At 42.3% G+C, this 23,504-nt stretch overlaps 1 protein-coding gene across 1 annotated transcript; it reads left to right on the forward strand.

Annotated features, from left to right (window-relative positions):
- Positions 1 to 186: 186 nt before the first annotated feature.
- Positions 187 to 21,812, forward strand: chn2 (chimerin 2). The gene is made up of 13 exons (XM_085292354.1): positions 187 to 1,105; positions 7,954 to 7,992; positions 9,515 to 9,570; positions 11,215 to 11,246; positions 11,452 to 11,565; positions 11,717 to 11,987; positions 16,545 to 16,628; positions 17,707 to 17,791; positions 19,018 to 19,191; positions 19,381 to 19,458; positions 19,669 to 19,806; positions 19,901 to 20,006; positions 20,472 to 21,812. The coding sequence occupies exons 1-13, from the start codon at positions 1,057 to 1,059 to the stop codon at positions 20,641 to 20,643; spliced, it is 1,398 nt and encodes a 465-aa protein (XP_085148480.1). The 5' UTR covers positions 187 to 1,056; the 3' UTR covers positions 20,644 to 21,812.
- The last annotated feature ends 1,692 nt before the right edge of the window (positions 21,813 to 23,504 follow it).

Consider the following 23,504-nt stretch of genomic DNA (forward strand, 5'->3'; position numbering starts at 1 on the left):
CGGTACAAGGAGCTGCTTGCAAAAGGTTTTTGGAAAGAGCTGATGGTGAGATTTTTTCTGAGGCGGTTGTAACGTCATTAACAATCTGCTTTTCTATCAATTTCCGGTGTGTTTTTATTGACTGTTTTGCTTATAGTACACAATTCTGTCTGCAGGTGCAGCCACACTGCACACACCCTGCTGTTGGGCAGAGGTCAGGGTGAAGTCGTGAGCATGTAACTGGTGGATGTGCAGAAGCTGTCAAAATAATACAAAATGTAAGCCAGTTGATCGTTTTCTCCATCGCTCTTTTTTTAACTGATAAAAACGTTCATTTCTTCGAGAGATATATATTTTTGCACCACCAGATGGCGCACAGACACCGGGCTCGCCACAGCTGTTTCATCAAAAATGAAAATAAGAACTGCCAGCTCTGGAATAATACAATTTGCCCATTTGTGCCTTTTCATGAATCAAACGAGTGTGGTTTGAGGAAGAAAGTTCCGTCTGTTTGACATTCCGCAAGCGGAGCTGAGCTCTGCTGTTTTGGGCTTGTTTTTGCCTGTCAGGACTGCTTACATCTGGAAAACCTTGCTCCACAAAACTTTCACTTTAAGAAGGCGCGTCTAGGCTGCGGTGTGGTGTGTTTATTGCGATCCTTAAAGTGGCACATGGACGCCGTGGCTGGGCTCTGCATGGCACGACACTTTGTACCTACAGGTTCGGTCCATTGTGGGGAGGAAACGTTTTGACGAAACCGACCCACGGAGCACGTTCCTGTAGTCTTTTTCATCTTTCTCATTTATTTTTGAATCCACGGCACCCACGGTGTATGCGGCAGCGTGAACTCCTCGCCGAGGCGCGCAGCGAGGCGAAGGAAAGGATCAGCAGATTCAAACGGACGGACAGGGGTGGTGTTGGTGGGGTCGGGATCAAACAAGACATGAAATGATCACCAGTCAGGCGTCAAAGGTGAAGCACACTGGGGCGTGAGGGAAATGGAGGCACCGCCAGGGACGAGCTGCTGTGAGCCCACCTTGGCCAAACAGGACTAACCGAGTCGTGAAAGTGATTGGGATGGCAGCATCCAGCAACTCAAGCCTCTCAGGTTCATCTTTATCCTCTGGTAAGAGTTCAAATTCTCCCCAAACGAACAGACACAGAAGCTTTGCACTAAATAATAGAAATAATAATAGGATTGCATTTCCTCTTGAGGAGTTTCTAATGCTTTCGTTTGGCTTGAATCAAACTTTTCTCTCCCGTTGGCTTGTATACAACCCACACATTATCTTAATCTCTATTAATCTGTCTCACAGATTCCTTTCATTAAACTTTCTCGAGGTGGCAGCTGTGATAATATAGAAAAAAAAACCCTCTAAGTGGATGCAGCTGTGGAGGTACTGGGGTAAAAGGAAAGCCCTTCATGTGCACAAGGATTATAAGGTCGTGAGATGCAGTCAGTGTGACGCTTGGTTTTGGATGTTGTCCTTAACGTTGCCAATCATTTCCACAATTCCACTATTGACTTTCCACTTGGCTGTCTTCTGTGATTATCTTTGGCCTCCTTTGTCTACCATTTTCCAAAAATGCAACATCAACCAGGCTGAGGTGTTTTCTGATATGTTTTTTAATCTAATATGCCCAGTTGAGTGATTATAATACATCTCAGACTGCTTCAGTTTGCAGAAAACTCCAGCCAAATCCCCTTTGCATAAACAATGGTATAGCTCAGTGATTAGCGCATATTATTTGTCATTTTTGTGTGCTTTGCTTTTCACAGAAGGAAAAGCAGAATGTTTGTCAGCAGCTGTTCAAATAAACCCTGAAAATGCAGTGGGAGCAGCAGAATGCTTTCTCTGCGCATAGTCCCTTGTGTGTTGATAAGGAGTAGCTCGTATTTGCCAGAGTATAAAGTACAACCTCCACTATCGCAGCACTGCTTGGTGTGGAAGCCCCACCAAACAACCAGGGGCGAGCGTGTGTGACAGAGGGATGAGGCTGTTTGTAACGCTGAGCCTCCGCACGCGTGGTTTATGTTTGGACTATAAAATCACATCAAGAAAATGTGCAAAAAAAGGGGGGAAAAAAGCTGCAGCAAAAAGTCAAATGCAGCATTGCTTTGGTGGATTTTCATTTAATTTATGGCAGGACGAGGACATTCCATAAAGTGTTTGTTTTACTTTCTCACTGTCTCTGCATCCTGACCACACACCAGCGTCACATTTCCCAAGGTACTGCCCAGTGGGAGGGACAGACAGTCAAGCTGATATAGCCCAGGGTGACCACAGGCTTCACAAAGCATTATCTCATGTGTGCGTTTCAGAAAGAAGTGGATTTATTGTTTGACCGCTGCTGCTTTAAGAGGAAAGTCTCTTCTTTCTGTGGCATTGGAGGGTTGTCATTACTGTTGGGCTCTCAATATAATTATCAGAGGTTACAAGCTGCACTGTTGCCAGGGATGGAGTGGTTGTCGCAAGGGTATTATTATTTTCGTGCAGAGTTCTTTGGCAGCCAGATGCAACATTTGAATAATCTTGTCTATGAGGCATATGACTGAAACATGAATCTCTGTGAAATTCCAGCTCCATATTAGGTCTTCTGTTCTTGCTGCAAACAAAGTGCTTTGGTATATTTGGCTAAATCCATCATATTTGTAAATCTGCACAATCGAATTGTAACTGATGGCAATTTTCTTTTATTTTCAAGTAACAAAAAGAGGTAACTGGGTTGATTTGTTTCTTTACTTTCTGCAAAATATCTACAAAACCCAATACAATGGGGTATTAGATTGTATGCAAATCACCAAAAAGCATGTTGTAGACATTTTTGAACTGAATGTTTAATATACAGCTGGAAGATAATAGCTATAGCCTCTATTCTTTGAAGTTGATTATAGCAATAGACAACCAAAATGATTGCCATAAGATTGCAACATAAATGTTGCAATCTCATCCTTTCCCTGGAAACATATCCTCTGGCTTTCTGTCTAAATCGGGGAGATTCCTACACATTCTTGGCGTGGTTAGGCATGGAAGCATGTAACTGTACCAGCAGCACACCATTTGGCAGACGGCTTCAGGAAATGAAGCTTTGAAAATGTTTTGTGAGGGCTACAGCATGAAAGTATGTCTTTAGATCCAGCCTTAAATGATAAAGTTGGTCAGGGAGGCAGACATGTCGCCATGCATTACAGACAGGCTGACTGTTAAGTGCGATCCTACACATTTCTTACAACATATCTCAACATATTTCTGTTACTTCTTTATTTTTCCTCATTTATTTGTTAATCTTTCAGGACTAGATTTGTGTCATGTTTTACTTGCATGTTTGCATTCACATTCTCCACAGCAGACTCAAAGAAATGTCAAAATCAGGTTACCAAATGATATTTTTCCTTGTTTAAACTCGCCTACACTTCTTTTTAACAGCCAGCTTTCCCTAAGGGTGTCTATGCCAGCAGCACACAAACACACTCCACAGAGAGAGAGACACTCTCCTACCTGTCACATGTTATTTGGTCAGCTAAGACTGTGTTGAGATACTTGTTTTGGATCACTGTAACACACAGATGGTCTCCCTGCTGCAGCTCTGATGTATCCCACTGACATGCTTGTGTGTGCAAGTATTTTTGTGAGGTACGCACACTTGGAGATCTTCTCCAGAATGTGTCGTTTCTTAATCCTCCTTATGCGTGTGGATAAATCTCAAACCTGTAACTAAAACTTCAAAGTGTTTTTTTTTTTTTTTTTTCCCCCCACAAGTGGTCAACAGTAAAATTATTTTTCACAGTCACCTTTTGTTATGTTTATGAAACGGCCTTTTCTGATCATACATAAGCATCTTTACAGTCTTCACGAAGAACAGAAATAAGAATTTCTGTTCTCTTCATCTTTAGATGGTTAAAATGAGGAAAAATCAGATGGTATTTGAAACTGTAGAAGATATTCAAAGGACTTGAAATTAAGGACTCCTCCTGCCAGAACAAGACCTTGAAAGGTTTAAAAAAATAAACTAAAAGCAGTCGTGTACTGTTGGTCCATAATTTGCTTAAAAATCCCCACAATTTTTCTAGTCTGTACAATCAGCATGTGATTGAAGTCCGGTGAATAACTATTTTGGAATTACGGACGTTTTTATACACAGTGCCTGATTTTCAGAGGCCAGAAAACACCTAACAGAGCCCAAACAATACAAAAAAATCTTTAGATAAACAGAACAAAGCTGAATTTTTAGCACAATGATGGTAATAAAAAGATATGAAGGAAAGAAACGGCTCATGATCCAAACTATACCACATCATCTGTCAAACATGGCAAAGGGAGTGTTATGGTTATGGGCATGTATGGCTGCCAGTGGAAGTGGGTCACTAGTGTTTATTGATGATATGACTGCTAACAGAAGCAGCAGGATTAATTATGAAGCATACAGGGCTGTACTCTCTGCTCAGATTCAGACAAATACTGCAAAACTGACAGATCTTCACAGTGCAAATGAATAATGACCCAAAGCATAGTGTAAAAGCAGTAGAGTTTCTTATGGTAGAGAAATGGGATATTCTTCAATGACCTAGTCGATCACCTGATCTCAACCCGATAGAGCATGCATTTCAATCGCTGAAGACAAATCTGAAAGTAGAAAGACCCACAAACAAGCAACAACTGAAGATGATGCAGTAAAGGCCTGGTGGAGCATCTCAAGGGAGGAACGATAGCATTTGGTGATGTCTATTGGTTCCAGACTTTAGGCAATCAATGACTGCAAAGGATTTTCATTCAAGTGATTAAAATAATCCTTATATTCAAAATTGTTTTAATTTGTCCAGTTTCAGTTGAGCCTCTGAAAAATGGGGGACTGTGGATTAAAAAAATGACTGTAATTCTTAAACAGTTAATGAAGGAAAGAAATCCTTGAATTAAAACTGAAAGTCTGCACTTCAGTCACATATCAATTGCTTGATTTAAAATCCACCGTAGTGGTGTCCCACAAATTTTGGGAGCTGACTATAAGCTGTAAAAAGGACTGCACAAATCAGATTTAAAGACATCTGCACGTACGATACAGTGACAGTGGGTCCCAGTTTCCAGTGAAATTACTGGCTCCATATTACCTCTGCAGATACGCCCCCAGATATGCAGCATTGCATTGCATGTTGGGAAACATCCCATCAGATGGTCAGGTATTGGTCTCATTTCTCCTTGTAATTGTAGTTTCTGTGTCACCTTCACTGTTGACAACAGCAGTGAGGATTGTGCACAGAAATCCTGTCTTAAAATACTCCAAAGTTGCTGTTGTCAGCCATGCATTCAGTGTACATCAACACAAGTCATTGTTTTAGGCGCTGAAGCGGAATATTTCTTTTGCATTTTGCACAGACAGTAGAGCGGACGGTATCTCGGGGGATAAAACTCTTAGCTTGATCTTTATTCATCGCAAATTCTCTTTGTCATCGAAGCAAACACCCGCTGGTAATTATTTTATTGAATGCTTCTGACTTGGTGAGTAATGGAGGGCAACGCAATTAATAGCTGTTTCTTCGGGGGGGAAGAGCCCTCTGGCTGCTTCAGAATTTTAAAATTCTCCCTGATCATCGTCAGAGAGACGCCACACAAACTCTGAGCCACTTGGAAATTCTTTTTGATGTTCTTTGGGTGTTTATGTGCATGTGCGAGCTTGTGTGTGTGTGTGTGTGTGTGTGTGGGTAGGTATTTGCACATATGTGTATATTTGGGCAAGTGTCTGCCAGTGTTTGCATCTGAACCAGCACTTACGCGCTCCCTCTTTTGTAGCCAAAGCTGCTGCTCAATTCCAGGCCGAAATGCCATTCGTCATTATTAAGAATTAGATTGAAAAGAGAATATTTGGCAGCCCACCAGATGAAATCACATTCTTTAAATAAGCTGCAGTGGAATAAATCTTTCAGGCTGTTGCCAGTGCAGTACACAGTGACAAAGCGTCAGTGTTGAACAATACATTTTCCAAGGCAGCTTAGCCGCGCATCGGCAAATGGAGCCCGAAGGTTATTTGGTAGTGTTGGAAGGCAGACACTCTGTGAAGGGCTTCAGCAACAAAATTTATCGGGGTCGGGCTTGTTTGCCTTTTCTTTTTGTCATTTACATATTCAGCTGTTAATTGTGTGCACCTGTCTTGTTTGTGCCCTGTAATAAACAGAGCTCTTTGCACAGTGACTGTGCCGCAATGATGAGCTTTTTATTTTATTTGAAAATACTGCAACCAGCCTCCAGTCAAACTCATGCTGCCACCGCTCACAGAGAAGCCAGCAGGAAGGAAGCGCCCTGACTGTCTGCTCTTCAAGTGCTGTCAGACACAAAAAAAATCAAAGAGGAACATAGAGATGTTAGTGGAACAGTTTTAACACAGATGCACTTCATATGACTAATGATTTTCAGTTTAGCTGCCTGGACCTCGGTGGCCATATCCAGCAAGTGCTCACTGGTTTTCATTATCTGATTCCCATCCCCATATGAGGTGTGTTTTATTACTTTCCTTCCTCGCCAGAGGGGTGTGGTGCGGATTTGCTGATGAGTACAAAGGAATGCTTTACATGTATCATCTGGGCGCAGTTGGGTAAATCTCTCTCTCTCTGGCACTGGGAGTGACATTGCTGGCTATTTTCTGCATTTGGCATGAAGTCTAATCTGCCTATGTGATAGCTATAGGCCACCAGGACTGATATTGTATGACTGAGTCAGTGTCACAGTGTGCATGCTGAGCATACCAGGCATTCAGTAATTTTCAAACATGCAATTAATTGTTTCTTCTAAGGGAAGAAAATCTAATTCTTATGAGATTTTTAGCTGTAACTGGTGTCAAATTAGCATGTTTTAACTGACTGCAATTTAATAGATCGTGAAAATCTTCAGGTTTTTGTAATTACAACCTTGTAACACGATTAAAAAAACCAAACAAACAAACGTTTGAGTTTGAAGGTTGAAGCTTGACACGACCTAAAAGTCCTCGCCAGGAGCGCTGATTTGTTTGGGATCTTGCCAGACTGCTCTGCAAACACAGTCAAAAACAACAAAGGGATATCAGTTTCTACATCATGAAACTGATGTGTACAAGTAACAAGTTGCTGTGCAAAAAACAAAACCAAACACTCCAAAAATGGATTTTGCACAAATGTATTAAGTTTTAATGTAACAAACTGTTTATGGGGACTATATCAGGAAAACTGAAAATATATACAGTACTATAGTGTAACGCCTACAGTGCTGTAGTGTGATTTCCCTTTTTGCTGTACAGTAAAAGAAAACCTGACGATGTATATTAGCCATTCTTATGATTACGGGTGTCAACGTTTTCTTATTTTTTTATTTTTTATGACTTACCTTTGGCCACATTTTAATTCATTCGGTGACGTTTTCTCAGAGTATTACAAGTCATTTCTTTTCTCAGTAGGAGTAAACTCTGACTTGCTGCAGAGAACTTACTCCACCTTCTCTGAAACGTTTCCTGAGCTAATGTAACATCGTGCTCCATAATCACATAATCATATCTCAGCCACCACATTTCCCACGGGGATGTCTTGCTGTGTGTAGCAAGATTCAAATTGTATTTACTTCTGCTAATTTTGATTGGCGTGTTTGTAGTCTCACCGCAGGGCAGATGGGTGCTGTCGGGGACCTTGGTGGTTGTTAATATAGATCAGGTGCGTGCCGACACAATGTTTAGCAAGCGGACATCAGCCCGTACCGACTGTCCTTGAAGCGCAGACGCTGATTAGAATTGTATTCACTGGTGCGTCTCAAGAGGCAGCTGCGCAGCATGAATCCATATGCATAATTATAGCGGAGAGATAAACAACAGTGACATAACAGTGGTAAAGGGCGCACACTCATCCCACTGGGAAAAAGCTAGAAGTGGAGTTTTTGTAATGAGAGAAAACAGGAGAGTTTATTAACACAATCATGAGTTTGTGACAAAAGCCTGTTTTTGTATTTTTGTGTTTTGCAGACCCTGAGGATTATCAGCCACCCATATGGAAGTCTTATTGTGAGTAATTAATTCCCTTTATACACTGATTAGCAGTGCTTTCACCTAACTTTGCCTTTGGTGTGCTTCACCTTTTTTTTTTTTTTTCCTGCTCCACATTTCACACAGAAATGTTTTCTGTCCTTTGAAGAATTAGGTTTGGTTTAGCATAACAAAATTAGATGCACTGCAGGTTCCAAAAGGCCACGCACACACGCTTTAAAGGCACACACTGAGAACACACTCGCCCACTGAATTCATTCACACAAGCGCAAATGCAAAGCAGCCAATTCCTGATCTCTGAGTAAAATAGGTTACCAGCAGCTAGGAAAATAGGATTTTCTACCTGCTAAAGAGCCTCATTTAAAACGGGGTCCTCAGAACGCCCACTTCATTATGCAGTGTTTTTACCATGTGGGAGGAAACGGGTTGGCTCGTCAGAATAGAGGTAAACGCACTGATTGAAGCTGAGCTGAAATCGTCTCTGCTGGGGAAAATGTCTGTCCTACATTTTGCTTAACTAATTACAATTTATAGCTTTTTAAAATAACTTCCCCTGTAATTAAATGTCTAGTCTGCGTAATTTTACATTAATGCTGCTCCCGTCTGACTCCTCTCGTCCTATGTTGAGGTATTTTTGGATTCCCTCTGTCTTGGGAATGGATGATGTCCAGATCTTGCTGGTTGGCTTAAGTCAGCCTGACAAAACATGAAATTTCACAGTCAGGAGAGCCTTCCCCCTGCCTGGAGAATCTGCTGCGGTGAAGACTTAGCTCAGCCTCACACAGCACTTTCTTTAGCACTGCTTGCCAGTAGTGAGGACACTGGAGTGGAGCCGTCATCCACACACAAGGCTGCCAAACGATGGGACTGAGAGCATTAAAACAGGAAACATTTTTGTTTGTTTCATTTGTTTGTTGGCGATTTTGTGAAGTTTGCTTTGGTAAAAGGGAAAGTGCACTTCTAGACTCATAAAAAATCATGGTTAGCTACTGATTCTGATTCTCTGTTTTGGCTGCTCACTTTTTTTTAAACAGCTAATTGAATGTGCTATTTCTGGGAGGCGGCTGAGATGTTTGTGCTCATTAAATCCCTGCCACAAATCTCTCATTTCCATTTTTCCCCCGTTTCACTACTAACGCTAATAATAGGCTTGCACTTGCACCACGTGTGTAAAAGTGTCTTTGTGTTTCAAAGTTGAAAGCAATCTATGGAGTTATAAGTGCACATTAGGTAAACAGGTCCTAATTCACGCAAATGGATTTCAGATATATGGCCCTGTAAAACACTCACTGCTAAGCACTGCACACAAAAGCTAATGGCTCCTTATGTACCTGTTACTTCTGCTCTCTGAGCAGCGGTTAGAAGCTTCTTCCACAGGCTGCAGCCTATTAAGTGGAAATATGGCTTTACTCATAGCTGTTGTCCTTTGTGTAAATGCTGCACAGCACACTTTATTTCCTTCCTCTTAACTGTGTATTAACCACGCTTCTATTTGGTGGAAAACATGGAGCCTTCATCAATATGCATGTTTCTCTAACAGTGTACCAGCTACAGCAGGAAGCCCCAAGACCAAAGAGGATCACATGTCCTCAGGAGGTATGTGCAGCTTTGTGAACAACTGCATAGATGCTGAAAGGATCATAATCATATTTTTGTCACTGTAAATGTGAAAAACAATTCTTACCTCAGTGATAAATGATAAACAAATTCAATGCATTTAAATTAAGAAAAAGTCCAAATTTCTGAAACTGCTTGATTGCTCAGATAATTCATGTAGGCTTGCATTTGTATGGTTTAAAATTTCCAACGCACAGCAGCAGCGAAGCAACAATAAACGTTCTGATGCGAAACTAAGCCAGAATACAAGCAAAGCATGAATCCCATCTGTGATTGTATTCATTGTTTGTTTATTGCTGCCAAATGTCCGATATAACAATCGACCATATGGTCAGGCGCTGGAGCTAACTGACACAGTTATCGACACCATCAAATTCGAATTTATTATTTCTGAGTGTCTTTCCCTTCATGAGTCAGTCTACCACGCTACATGTACACCACTGCTCAGTTTTCACGCTCAGGTTTTTCCCGTGGAACACATTCGCTGACAAGTGATCGAGTCTGGCAGCTGGGAGCCAGACCACTCGGTAACCTGCGGGGAGCTGCTTGTTGAACCTCCCGCACCCAAAGTGTAACCATTTAAACTGCAAAATAAAAATTAAACAAGTGACGCTCCTTTCCTTAAAGTTTGTTTAGGAGCATTTTTTTCAGGGACTTTTTAAGGCAAAATTTAATGATATTTCCAAATCAATTACTATGTCGTTTTAGCTTGCACAGGGTTTGATTGTTCTCTCAATCCCGTGAATGAAAGGGCCGATTGAAGTGCTGCCATCACCTATAGTGCAGCTACAATTGCACATTTTATCCTATAAGAAACATCAAGATGTGTTACAAGTGTAGAAGAGAAATTCAAGATCAGGGGCGCTTTCGAAGGAGACTGCAGATTCGATCCCTTCAGTTATGTCAGGAAAGCTCATGGAGCAAGTTGCTCTACTTTTTACTTCCCTCGCAGAAAGATCTGTGAATTTTCTATTGTATAAGCGTCCAGAAATGATGCGTGTCTCATCCTATTTTGAGTCTTGCCACACTTTGATGAGCTAAGAGAAGCCTGTGGGCTGCTATTACTAGATAAGTAGTTGTCCAGTAATTCACTACAAAATGATGTTTGACATATTACCAAATCCAATGTCGTCATAGCTATTATCTATAAAAGATTACAGAAAGAAGGCCAGGAAAGAGGAAGAAAAAAAGAAGTCATGATTCACCGTGGCAGTGCTATAAAAGCTCAAATCTATGACATGAAAAAACCCCTCTTGTGTTATTGCAGGCGATCACTATAGCGATATCTGTGGTTATATTTACATTCAAGATTAAAAATAGGTTTAGCCATATCTCTTGGTAGACTTGTAATACATAGACACTAACAGGCTTAATATAAATTTTTGCAGCTGGCCATCTATCACCAGCTGTTTTAGTGCTTTGCCTCCAATTCATCTCCACAGTGTGTGAGCTGAATTTGTGGCTTTGGTAGCTGTGAATAGACACAGGGGTACAGATGGTAATCTGTGCTGTGGTGTTGGGCCTTTTATCTTTCACACAGGCTGTAAGAACAATTTGCAAAGCTATTTGATTGAGCTTTCATGTTATATTGCTGCAGCCAATATTTCTTCTTCTGGTTTACAGATGGAGAGCAGACCGAAATACTATGGCAGAGAGTGAGTGTAACTGAATTTCTTTCATCATTTCTATGTTGTTTTTCCCCCCGCGACGCACAGTGAATGGTTTTCAGTCGTAGATTATAAGTGGGTGTGGATATGTATCTATTTGTTTGTCTTTTGATCAGCATTCAATATGTAAAGCTTCATGAGTGAGGAGGAAATCACATTGCAGGACTTATATACGTTTTTTTAAAAAAAATAGATTTCATGGCGTGATCTCTCGAGATTATGCTGATGAGCTGCTGGTGGGAACAGAGGGTGCTTACCTCATCAGGGAGAGCCAAAGACAGCCAGGGACATGCACCTTGGCCTTAAGGTAACAAATCCATCAATATGCAGCACCGAATCCCTGAGAGGTCGGCTCTACCAGCATCCCAACACTCACCGAGTCTCCACTTTGATCGCTTTTACTCACCCGCTCAACCTCTAAAACGTATCTACCGACTACATCCTCATTCTCCATCCAGGTTTGGACACCAGACCCTCAACTACCGATTGTTTTACGATGGGAAGCACTTTGTCGGGGAGAAGCGGTTTGAGTCGGTCCACGACCTTGTGACGGACGCCCTCATCACTCTTTACATCGAGACCAAGGCAGCAGAGTACATCGCCAAAATGACCACTAACCCCATCTACGAGCATCTTGGTTACACGTCGCTGCTCAAGGACAAAATGGTGCACAGACTGAGCCGTGGACGCACAGAACCACGCAGGGTCACCTTCCAGAGAGATGAAAAGGTGGGTTTTATGACTGGATGTTGTACTGCGCTCATCCAGTTTGTAACAAGTGTATACCATGTAGAGTAAATAGAAGTGTGTATGTGTGAGATTCTGATCCTAAAACACTATCAGGGTCTCTGAGTCATTCAGAAACTGTGGGCATTCAGACTCGGAAAGAATCTGAGTGGCAAGAAGAATAAGAAATCCTACAACAAACTGTGTAGCTCCGCATCCCTTAATCAAAACATCTGGAATTACACGAAGAGTCAGAAACTTCTTAGAAGTTCCCCAAAGCTGAACTGAGCTCTACAAAATACCTTCAAAAACAATGTTTAACTGGGGGAATTTGTGCTGAGGGTGGTCCTGCCAAATATTTCTTTGTTTTGTGCTGCAGATTTTTGCATTTTGTGGATGTGGTACATGCGGTAACTGTAATTAGATTTTCTTTGAATTTTGCTTCTGTGGATTGACCTAAGCAAGCTAATTATTGACTCTTGGCTTGGGTAATATTCCAACAGGAAGGGAGCGGTGCAAAAGAAAACTTCTCCATTATATTGTTCACAATTCTGCATCCAAATGGTATAAAATACTAAAGAAGTATAGTAAATAACAAACAGACTTGTTTTCACTTTTTATTTTTTTCATCCAAATTATTTGGCTGCCCATAATCTTTCAAAACATCCACAACAAGCCAGCATTATTGCAAAGATTTAACGAGTTGCAGATTACAGTAGCTGGTATTTATCACCAGCACTGGGTAAATACTGGGGTTTTGATCCAGTTCCATACTACTTAACATTTCCAGTACATTTCCTGTAGAACGAGAGCATTCCTGAGAGGACACTTTGTCCTGTGAGTGAGACGTACATTATCCTTGCTGCCTCTGGGTGTGTTCACTGCTGCCATGCTTCATTGCCTTCACTGAAAGGTAATGATGACCAAGGGGACTGGGACTTTGCTCGGCCTGCCATCCATATCAGACACGTTGATCTTGGGTGAGACAGGTTTCACATTGTATTCGTTGGCACTCGCAAGCTGATGTCAGATTAAGGTCTGTAAATGATTTCTTAATCAGGATGAGGAATGTCTGCCTTCTTCATGTTTTTTAAAAGTGTCCTTCCACTAGGTGGCAATCTGAACTTAGTTCTTGTGCCTTTTTTAAGAGGTGATGGCAGCCAGAGTCACAGCCGAGCTTTAATGTTTACATTTATTTACTATTTTTATATTTCTTGCTGTTTTGCTGTGAGCGCGTGAGCTGTATCGTTAATGTGTCTCTCAGCTTTGATTTATTCTGGGATATTTTGTCTTGAAAATGTCAGCTTCTAGTTCATCACTCAGCAACAGGCAGATGGCAGCCTGTCAGGAGGACCATCATTGCTGTGTTAACATCATCAGTCTTGAGTTCGATTTCTGTAACGCGAGAGCATTAATGCAAGCATTGGCTGCTGGTCAGCGAGTAGTCCATTGACTTATTGCTGTTTTAAATAAACTTTGACAGATACGGCTACACCGAGAACTCCTCTAAGATGTGCAGACACGTCTGCATCTGCATGAAAGGCAGCGCTTCATTGAAAAGTGTCCCTCGTGTGTTCGATCCACAGCCTGATTTTTAGGTTTGAATGACTGTGGACTGCATTCTGTAATAAGCATCCCATTTGGCAAGTAAAACTGGAGCATGTCTCTAGCTAAATGTCAGATTTTCAGCTATCTGTGTGTCTTTGAAAAACTGACTATGCATTCCTCCTGCCAAGTATCTCAGCCGGTGACAGCTGTGATAATGGCAGACTTTGTCAGGCACCGTTTGAAAACCACCTGCCAGTCTCTTCTCACAGAGAGACTGTCTTCTGTCGGCTCAAATATTCCGCGTCTGAGAAGCAGAGACCTGACCCGATGGCTTGAATCTGTGGTTGCTTTTAAACTTTGTGTTTACCAATTACACAGCTCCACCCCGAGGCCTTTAACAGCCACAGAAGCTTCACTGTACACTCAAAATTCACGCGTGTTTACTCGGTGTCGGGTTGATACCTATGTAATACCGTAACTGTGAATGCTTGTGTAATTAAAACCCTCTCACAAGGTGAAAGGGGGCACTTGAGTGAGCCATCACTCTCCTGAGTTTCTTTGCGTGTGCAGGAATTTACTCAGTGACTAAAGCCTCTCTAAAGCCACATTGCTCCTGATGCTCACCACACTGGTTTAATCTCAGTGGCGCTCTCAACAAGCTGCCCTGCGTGCGTGCCCAAGAAAGATTTTCAAAGGTTTCGCCATGTTTTTTTTGTTTATTTGTTTGTGTTTTAGGATAATTACCTGTTTGCTCTGCTATAAAAAAAATGCAAAAACAACTATTTATGTCTCTTTAGTTGCAAAATGTCAAAACGCTACTTAAACAGTATTTTTATGTGGTACTTTTCCAGAGTGTGATAGATGCATGTTCGGTGGTCCTAGCCCAGACAAAAGTGACAGTTTCCTCCATTTTCAGTATCTTTCAATACTGTGTCCTTCACAGTATGCCTATTTTTCCATTTGTTAGAGCAGTTTTGTTTTAGTCCCCTTTGTCTCACTGTGCCAGTGTCCACTGTGCTGTTTTCCTACAACTCCAATCATAACTGAGTTCACTCAGCTGCATTCTCACAAAAGTCCTGAGGGGAATAAAAGAGCCAAACTGCTGAAAAGAATGCAGAGCTTGTTGTGGGACCACCTTTTGTGTCCTTTCTTCCAAGCTCTTCTTTAAGAGACAAGAAGCCATCTGCCTGCAGACAAAGAGCACAACCCTTGTCTCCCCCTCCCTTCCCCTGCCTCTCCTCTCCTCCCCTCTGCGCGGCTAAAATATCACGGAGTGGTCTATTCCTCATCTGTCTATACAGACTTAGCTGCAGAGTTAAATTGTACCGTATGGTATGCGTAGGTTTGAAAGAATGCTTGTCACAGTGACAAATTTCTTCACCTGTCTTGTCCCTCTTACAGCTAAGGCCTAGTTTACCCAACAGATATCAGAGACATAAAGGAACAAGCTGGTACACAACATGTCCACTGCCTTCCCCCTCCCTTGTGCTTCTCTGTCTGTCAGCCTAGCTTCCTACCCCTTCATTTTATCTCAGTTTTGCAGTTACCCTTGGGGTCTTTTGCTCTCTGCCTCGCCACTCTGCTTTTGCACCAGCTCTTTATCTCACAAATCCAGTGCCTACGGGCTTTCCAACCTTTGCAGTAGCTTAATAAATCACTTTTTTAATGATGTCATCCAATAGATGGACTGATCTGTTTTGTAACCTGGAAGCTGCTGGACATGAAGTCTTGCTGATGTTTATTCGGAATGTCATGTGATGTGTCGTTTGTGTGCAATACCTCGTTTTAGAAATTGTGACAATTGGAAGCAAGTCTCGTGGTGCTGTTTACTGGCTAATAACAAGCACAGCTAATGGGGACAAATTCAGCATGAACATGGCAACAACCCCCCGCCGGCAAAAAAGACGCTGCTGCAGACCTGCAAATGAGCTTCCTATGGGATTTTGCTTGGATTTGGGCACTCCTGGATTATTCCCTGTGTAAGGATTATTACAGTAATCCCTGTGAATACCAGTTAATGGTCTAGCTCTGCTGGTCTTCTGACACAAGTGATTGTCACAGACTGGAGTAGTCAGGGCAGTATAGTCAGGGCAGTGCAGTCCGGGTGTCTGGAAGATCTAGTTTGGATTGCTGTGTGGGGAATTCCACCAGCTGACAGACACAGCTAGAGGTCAAGATCTGTTTGAGTTATGACAACACAGCCTCAGCTCTGACAAGGCTGACAATCTTGGGTCTGTCTCTGAGCAGGCGAGTGACCTGTTTAAAGGATCCAGTGCTGAGTGAGAGCTGCTGGCAGTGAAGTATTATCTGCAGTTAAGTGAAGTGGAGTGTGTCCGGAAGGCACTGTGCTAATGGGAGTGTGCTCAGTGCTATAAAGAGGGCGTCTGCACTATTGATCCTGCTTTAGAGAGCTGTTGAGCTGTGTGAAGTGGTCCTGACAGCACCCGGCTGCCCTCACTCTCAACCTTCTAGCCCCTGCCCATCTAGGACCCTGCTCTATCTCTCGCTCTCTCCCTTTTCCTCCCTCTCTCTTTCTCTCCCTCTTTCTGGGTGTGTGAAAGAGGACCATTGTGCAAGGCACACTCCTGCCCTCAGGCCGCCCACTACCAGTCCTCTTCCCACTGCTGCTCTTGCTTACTGCTGCCACTGGATTCAGATCAGATGCAGAGTCGAGGCTGCGCTGGCTGTCATCAGTCGCCCTCCTGGGTCACAGGGGAGTGGAGTGTAGCTGCTGCCTCTGCTTTGGACAGTTGCCGACAGCGTTTGCTGCACAGCACTCACGGATCCCCTTCACACCTTCCCTCAGAGGAATTGGAGAGTCTCTGGGAGCCCGATCAGTCAAGCATGGAAGCTGAAGAAAACATAGGTTTAGCAGCCGAGCTGATTACCCACAAGGCTAAGAGACAGGAGAGGAAGCGCCAGGAGCTGCTGGCTTTGGCTCTGGGAGTCAAGCTGGGGAGCAAGGGGACTCTCCTGTGGAAGCCTATTAAACTGTTGGCCTCTTGTCCTCAGATCTCTTCACCTCTGGTGCGACGGAGTGCCTTGAGAGATATGCCGGAGAAGCAGTGCTCCTATGAAAAGATCCACAACTTCAAGGTGAGCAATTTCTTCTTAGACACAAGGAATGAAATGAGTCAAAGTGTCAGCTGCTGACAACATTGTTAACATTTCTCCTAAATGACTATTCATTTATTTTGTAGTAGCTCACTTTTGTTTTTCCTTTGGTTAAGCAACTCTTTAGCGAGATGCATCTCCAGATCCGCAGATGTGTTTGGATCACAGACCCCTGTGTGTGTGTGTGTGTGTGTGTGTGTGTGTGTGTGTGTGTGTGTGTGTGTGTGTGTGTGTGTGTGTGTGTGTGTGTGTGTGTGTGTGTGTGTGTGTGTGTGTGTGTGTGTGTGTGTGTGTGTGTGTGTTGCTGTTTTGATGAGAACACATGCAGCTGACACCCATATGCATTGAGGGGAACTAATGGATACCACAACCCATTAACAACAGAACACATTGATTAGCATTGATTTAAAAGCTCTTAGATCTGTTTTTGTTTTAAGCTTCTGATTTTCTAAAAAAAAAAAAAAGTGTTAGAGTTGCATGCAAGTGCAAGAGTTATGGCTCTCTTAATACACAAATGAGAACTTGGACATACTTGCCTCTGGGCACCTTAAAATTCTTGCAGTGGTGTCTTGGGTTTCAGTTAAGAGGTGAGCTACAGTGATCCCCAGCTTTTTGTTTGCTTTGTCTTTGAAAACCGAACAAAAACTATCCACTCACCACCTGCCATGTGCCCTCTGCACTCATTAATCCACTCCTACCTATTCAAAGTAACAATGAAGGTGTGTTCAAGTGCACATCAGTGTAACTCCATTTGCCACCTTATCCTTGTTCTTACCATAGGCGTACATCTGTTATTTTGACTTTCAGGCTTGCCTCTGTGCTCCCCCGCATGTATCCAATTGCTCAGGACAGATGCCAGACGCGCTGTAGTAAATCCTTTAATCTGCCTCGTGTATACTACAAATGCGCTCATTTGGTGCAGAGTTCCATCCAGTATGGCTTGGCATCACAGTGTAATCCAGCGCATCAAAGGTGGAGAGGTCTCCTGTGTGAACTGGTCATTGACTTGCGTGTGTGTGTGTGTGTGTGTGTGTGTGTGTGTGTGTGTGTGTCTTCCCAGGTACATACCTTTCGAGGGCCGCACTGGTGCGAATACTGTGCTAACTTCATGTGGGGCCTCATTGCACAGGGAGTCCGCTGCTCAGGTACTCTACGCACTTCAACATAAAATGTTGCATGTGGTAGACTGTTTGAAAATATCCTGTCCCGTAAGTCGGATTACACGAGGCATTATAAGATCTGCGTCTTCTCACGGATGTTTCAGTTATTTAGCGCGGTGGTGGTGGTGGTGGTGTTATGTATTTTCCCTGTTACATCTGTGGCAAACAAGATGACATCGTCCTGTTGCTGACTCATCAAAAGACATTTAAACACAGTGAGGAACAGACATCTTTATAGAATCACAGCTTTAACTGTTATCACTCCTTCTGAGCACTCCACTCACTAATATTTTGTACCACTCCCACCAAATAATTCTAATAAATGTTATTCCACAGCACTCCGTAGCTGCTTAATAACTGCCACTGTCCAAACTAATTCATGCTGATAGAATTTATATCCAAATGTAGGTTATGTCAACAGTAAATGCTACAGATAACCTATGACATATAAAACTCGGGTCAAACACAGGCCAAATGCGGTGTCGCTGTTGTCCAAATATAGCAGCATAACTGCAGGTTTTCAGGGCCTCCACGGGGTTGTTTTCTTGCACAGACGCAATCCTGGGGCTGATGTGCGCTCTTGTGGACTCTGTTGCTCTCTCCCTAAACAGAGAGTTTGTTGTTTAGACATTTGCCATGCTGATAAGCCAGAGGCAAACGGCGGTATCATCAGACACCTCATGTGCTATGGGAAGCAGGAGAGACTTCTTTGTCTCTCTCTCTGTCCCTCAGTTCTCTGCTTATCTCCTCCAACACTGACTGAGAACGAGGACCCCAATCAGCCGACCGGCGTTAACGCTGCTCGGGCGGTTACAAACAAGTTTGTGATGAACGATTTCAGAGTAACATCCCCCAACCTCCCCCACACCCCCACGCCGCCTGGTCTACGAGTACCACTCCTTCAAAAACCTTTATTTCAAGCTGTGCTGCCACACAAGCAGGCATTACTTTTTACACACACTGCTTTTGCCAGCTGTCCAGCACAATCCACGTGACCGAAACTACAACAAGAGCCCCCCGCCAGTGCTGCCTTGTCCGCTGATATCCACCGTTGGCGCAGTACACCGAGACAGCTTAACAGCAGCTGCACTGTCTGACAGTGCAGTTTATCACTGACTCTGGGAAACCTTTTCAAACTGCTGTCTTAAGCCTGGGATGATGGTTGTGTTATCGTCTCTCTCTCTCTTTTTATCTCACTTTTGCTCTGCTAGACTGTGGGCTGAATGTACACAAACAGTGCTCCAAGCTTGTTCCCAGCGACTGCCAGCCGGACCTGCGCAGGATAAAGAAAGTGTTTAGCTGTGACCTCACGACACTTGTCAAAGCTCACAACGCAACGCGGCCCATGGTGGTGGACATGTGTATTCGAGAAATAGAACTCAGAGGTAGATCCATCACTTATTACTGGTAAAGGAAAGTAGAATACACAGTTATTTCTATTCCTTTACTCGTTTGTAATGTTTAGAAATGCCATTGATCCCTTTTTGTACAAAAGACGCCTGCATTTTCTTTGATTCATTTTTATGTTTTTGTGACAAAGAAACAGACACAAACCTTCCAATTTTCTCTTGCAGGTATGAAATCCGAAGGTCTCTACAGGGTGTCTGGCTTCTCTGAGCACATTGAGGATGTGAGGCTTGCTTTTGATCGAGGTTTGTTGACAGTGAATTCCTTTGCTCTATGCTCTGGGTTTTAGTTCAGAGGTTCGAACCTTTGAGTAAAGTGTTTCAGCTGCAGAGGAGCGTGATACAGTGCTGTATTTTATTTTGGAAATGGCAAAGGAAACCTACAGCAATGATTTTGTATTTTGAACAAATACAAAACGGCATCTTAGTCATATATTTTCTGTTTTGTGTCAACAGATGGCGAGAAGGCTGACATCAGTGCCAGTGCCTATGCAGACATTAACATAATTGCTGGTGCTTTGAAGCTTTACTTTAGAGACCTCCCCATTCCAGTCATTACATTTGACTTGTACTCCAAATTTATTCAAGCTGCAAGTATGAGTGCTTTGCTTTTGCTATTCCGCACCATTACTGTGTTAGTACTTCTCTGCAGGGCTCTGATACTAATCATTTTACTAATGTGATGCAGAACTTCCAAATGCTGAATCCCGACTGGAGGCCATTCACGAAGGTTTGCTGCAGCTCCCTCCGGCCCACTATGAGACCTTACGCTACCTGATGGCTCACCTCAAGAGGTAACTTCGCCCACTAATCAGTTATGCTGTTGCAAAACTGACAAAAAGACAAGCTGTGATTGGATGACACTGGGTTTCTTCGTAACCATGAATATGGGCACTGTAGGTTGTTTTGAGTCAATCCTACATACCTGTAAAGATGCTCCACAGAACAAACTGTGTATTAACCTGCAACTGAAAATAGTCTCCAGTAAATGCACTATTTACATAAGTTTATAAAGATTTGTTGAAAACTACAGTGTCTGCCTAAGATTCAGACTTTTTTTTTTTCTCGTCAAGCTAATCTGTCCACTAGCTTCCTAGCTACTGCAGGAACCCCTCCTCCCACAAGGTTCATGTGCCCTGGCTGGAGACACTGAATGAACACATGGCTCAAAATAAAAACATGTCAAAACAACACTCGTCTGGATGCTTCATAAATCTGTTCCCTGTGCAAACTTGATTTTTTTTTTTCTTATTTTACAGGGTGACAATGTTTGAAAAGTACAACTTAATGAATGCTGAAAACCTGGGGATTGTCTTCGGTCCAACTCTTATGCAGCCGCCGGAGCAGAACGCCTTGACAACCCTGAATGACATGAGGCAGCAGAAGCTAGTGGTGCAGCTTATAATAGAGCATGAAGATGTATTATTCTAAGGAGCGAGGCATCCGCCCATTACAAAAGAAGAGAAGGACAACTATTTATTCTATCAGAGGAAATTCAAGCCACCTTAATTCTAGTGAAGAGTCTGAATTCATTGTCGCATGACAGTTTCACTTTGTCGGTTTTAGTGTTGACATCGTCTTGTTACTGTAAGTTTCGGGTCTCTACGCTCAGCCAAGACCATCATTTAGATATTAGGAAAGGATCCTGTGTTTCTAACTACCTACAGTGCAGTTCCCTCCTCTGTTTAATTTGAAGACTGTCACTACCTGGTGTAGACTCAGTCATAATGACAGTGCTGTGTGAAATCTGCTCTGGGAACATTGTCAGTCAGTGAAAGCTGTGTAAACTAAGCCTCACAGATCAGCCAAGTTAATGTTTCTAACATGACGTGTGCATATGTTGTACTGTTTGCGAGAATGCTGGTTTAAAAATGGGATAAAACAATGCAGATCCTGTCATTGTACATAAAATCAGATCATCCAATGATCGATATTTTGACTCTGTGTACAAACAAAGAGAAATAATAAGAAATGAGACAATTGGGCGCTCATAAAGCACTTTTTTGCAACGTGTGTATAGATTTATTTTGTACAGATGTTTATTTTTGTGTTTCTGCATTGTTCTTTGTCACAAATAATATATTCTGTCGGGGCCGGTTGTTTGTGGACTTGTTTGTGTCGATGCAAAAACGGTCCTCGAAAGAAGAGTACTGTCAGAAAAAGCAAACGTGCGTGGGTGCACCATTTCGACTTTCAGTGTATTCAGTGTTATGTGAGGAATACACATGTGGATTAAACACTGGTCATTTATTCATGTCCTATTGAAGACTGCAACAGATGAGCAGAGCTCCTCTGTATACATACCGGTTGCTCATGTTGCAGTGTTTCAGTATTTCATGCTGTAATTTGGAATATTTTCAATAATGATCTGTTTTTTTTCTTCTTCTTTTTTTATTGCCAGTAACATTGCTCTGTGCAGCTTGAGTTGCAGTTTGCTTAACTGTCATACTAAAGCTGTACCGGGCGTGTTTCTTTCACACTTGGTTCGATTGAATCCTTTCTACAAATCCATTTTATCAAATTGTATTTTTGTGACAGTTGATAATGTAATTTATGAAATGATGATGATTTATTAAAGGTTTTAAAGCTTGAGTTTGAAATGGGGTGAGCTGCTGCAGTTTTGTGTTTTATAGGGATAGTCTGCACTTCAGTAAGTTGCAGTAGAAGTGGTTCAGGCAGAGTGAAGGCCCAGCCCTGTTGCTAGTGATGATTGCTTATATCCTGAAGCGCAGTGATTGGAAGAGCTTTTTAAAAAAAAATCTCGGTTAACCAGTAACGCTACAGTGTCTTAACATTTAACCTCATTCTTGCTACATAACCCTCCCACTGATCCACTTTTACCTGTAGGTGTGTTCAGCAGGGTGGAATTTTTCTGCAGTGAGGGGGAAAAAACAGTCGTTCTCTTTGTGAGAAAGGACATAGTTGCACCACAGTGTTCACTTCCTGTTTGGTTGCTTAAATTCTCTCTCTGGCTTCAGAGCATATCACTGGTTCATGGCAGCATTTTATTTAACTGGAACTACATTTTAGCAGGAAATGATTGCTATAAAAATATATCGTTAATCCATCACAGTTTATCTAGATCATTATTTGTAAGATTATTAAGCAATTAGTTATAAACATCTAAAAAATTGTGGCGTAAATTACTTGCGCTTTATTCATGCATCCTGGAAAGCTTTCTGCACAGTATCATCAGATAACTTCTGGAGCCGTTGAAGCTTAGATTTACTGACAAGATATATGCCGATTTGATCCATGCTAAGCCAAAATGACAGCACTGACAATAATTAGTGACTTCTTTCATCTGTGAAGCATTGTTCTGCTGCATAACAGATTGCAACTTAATATTACCAGCCTGCTGAATCATCCCTAAACTAAACTTCTGCTCAACATCCTGTATGGCTTAAATATCCTGCAAATGCCGTGTTCCATACTGTGATACTCCCACCATCCTATCCAGGCCACACTGTCAAGTTAACTAGTTTAGTAACAGTGGCCGCACTTACTGTCTGCTTCTTAATGACAGCCGGATTTTGTGTATATATGATTAAATATACACTGATAAGTGCTGTTGTATACTTAGGATTGAAGAAACACTAAAACACATTTTAGGCCTCAGCGCTGAAAGAAAATCAGTACTGTGGATGCCACTAATATAACATGATAGTTATTGAAAGCTTAGTAAATATAAATGAACTGGAAAAATATGAAGAGATAAAATTATTTTAGCCTCACCACATGGAATATTTATATCCATCATTATAAGTGGCTCAAACTGCATTGCAACTGTCTGATGATTTTCTCTCGACAGTAAGCAGTGCTATATGGGACTGTACTGCTGCATTCTCATTTGGGTAATTAGGCAGCCAACATAGAAACTCAGGGAGAACGCTGGCTTTGTTATTTGGAGAGATTAAAGAGTTGCAAGCATTCAAGAAAACAAAAGAAGGACAAGAGTGCCCTCTATTGACTGCTGAACAAACACACAGAAGAAAATACAGACATATACTCACGGGCCTCTACACCAGTTCACCTACTCATTAACACAAACATCTAATTGGCCAGTCACATGGTAGAATTTCAACATGTTCAACACGACTTGCTGAAGTTCAAACTGAGCATCAGAAGGAGGAAGAAAAGTGATTTAAGTTACTTCTTACACAGCGTGGTTTGGCGCTAGATGGCCTGGCCTGAGTATTTCAGAAACTGCTGATTTACTGAGATTTTCCTGCACAGCCATCTCTAGGGTTCACAGAGGATTATTGAACAAACAAATAAATAAAAACATCCAG

Source organism: Mchenga conophoros, linkage group LG11 (genome assembly GCF_057382185.1).
Source record: "Mchenga conophoros isolate Kocher_MC1m ecotype Shallow Benthic linkage group LG11, M_conophoros_male_GT1.1, whole genome shotgun sequence".
In the NCBI taxonomy this organism is placed as follows: Eukaryota; Metazoa; Chordata; class Actinopteri; order Cichliformes; family Cichlidae; genus Mchenga; species Mchenga conophoros.

Bases quoted from the DNA above. Each gene is read 5' to 3' on its own strand.
- chn2 (XM_085292354.1), top strand. From the start codon at position 1,057: ATGGCAGCATCCAGCAACTCAAGCCTCTCAGGTTCATCTTTATCCTCT. The intron at 19,459-19,668 runs GTTTGTTGACAG...TTGTGTCAACAG, and splicing joins GAGGCTTGCTTTTGATCGAG to ATGGCGAGAAGGCTGACATC. The intron at 20,007-20,471 runs GTAACTTCGCCC...CTTATTTTACAG, and splicing joins CTGATGGCTCACCTCAAGAG to GGTGACAATGTTTGAAAAGT.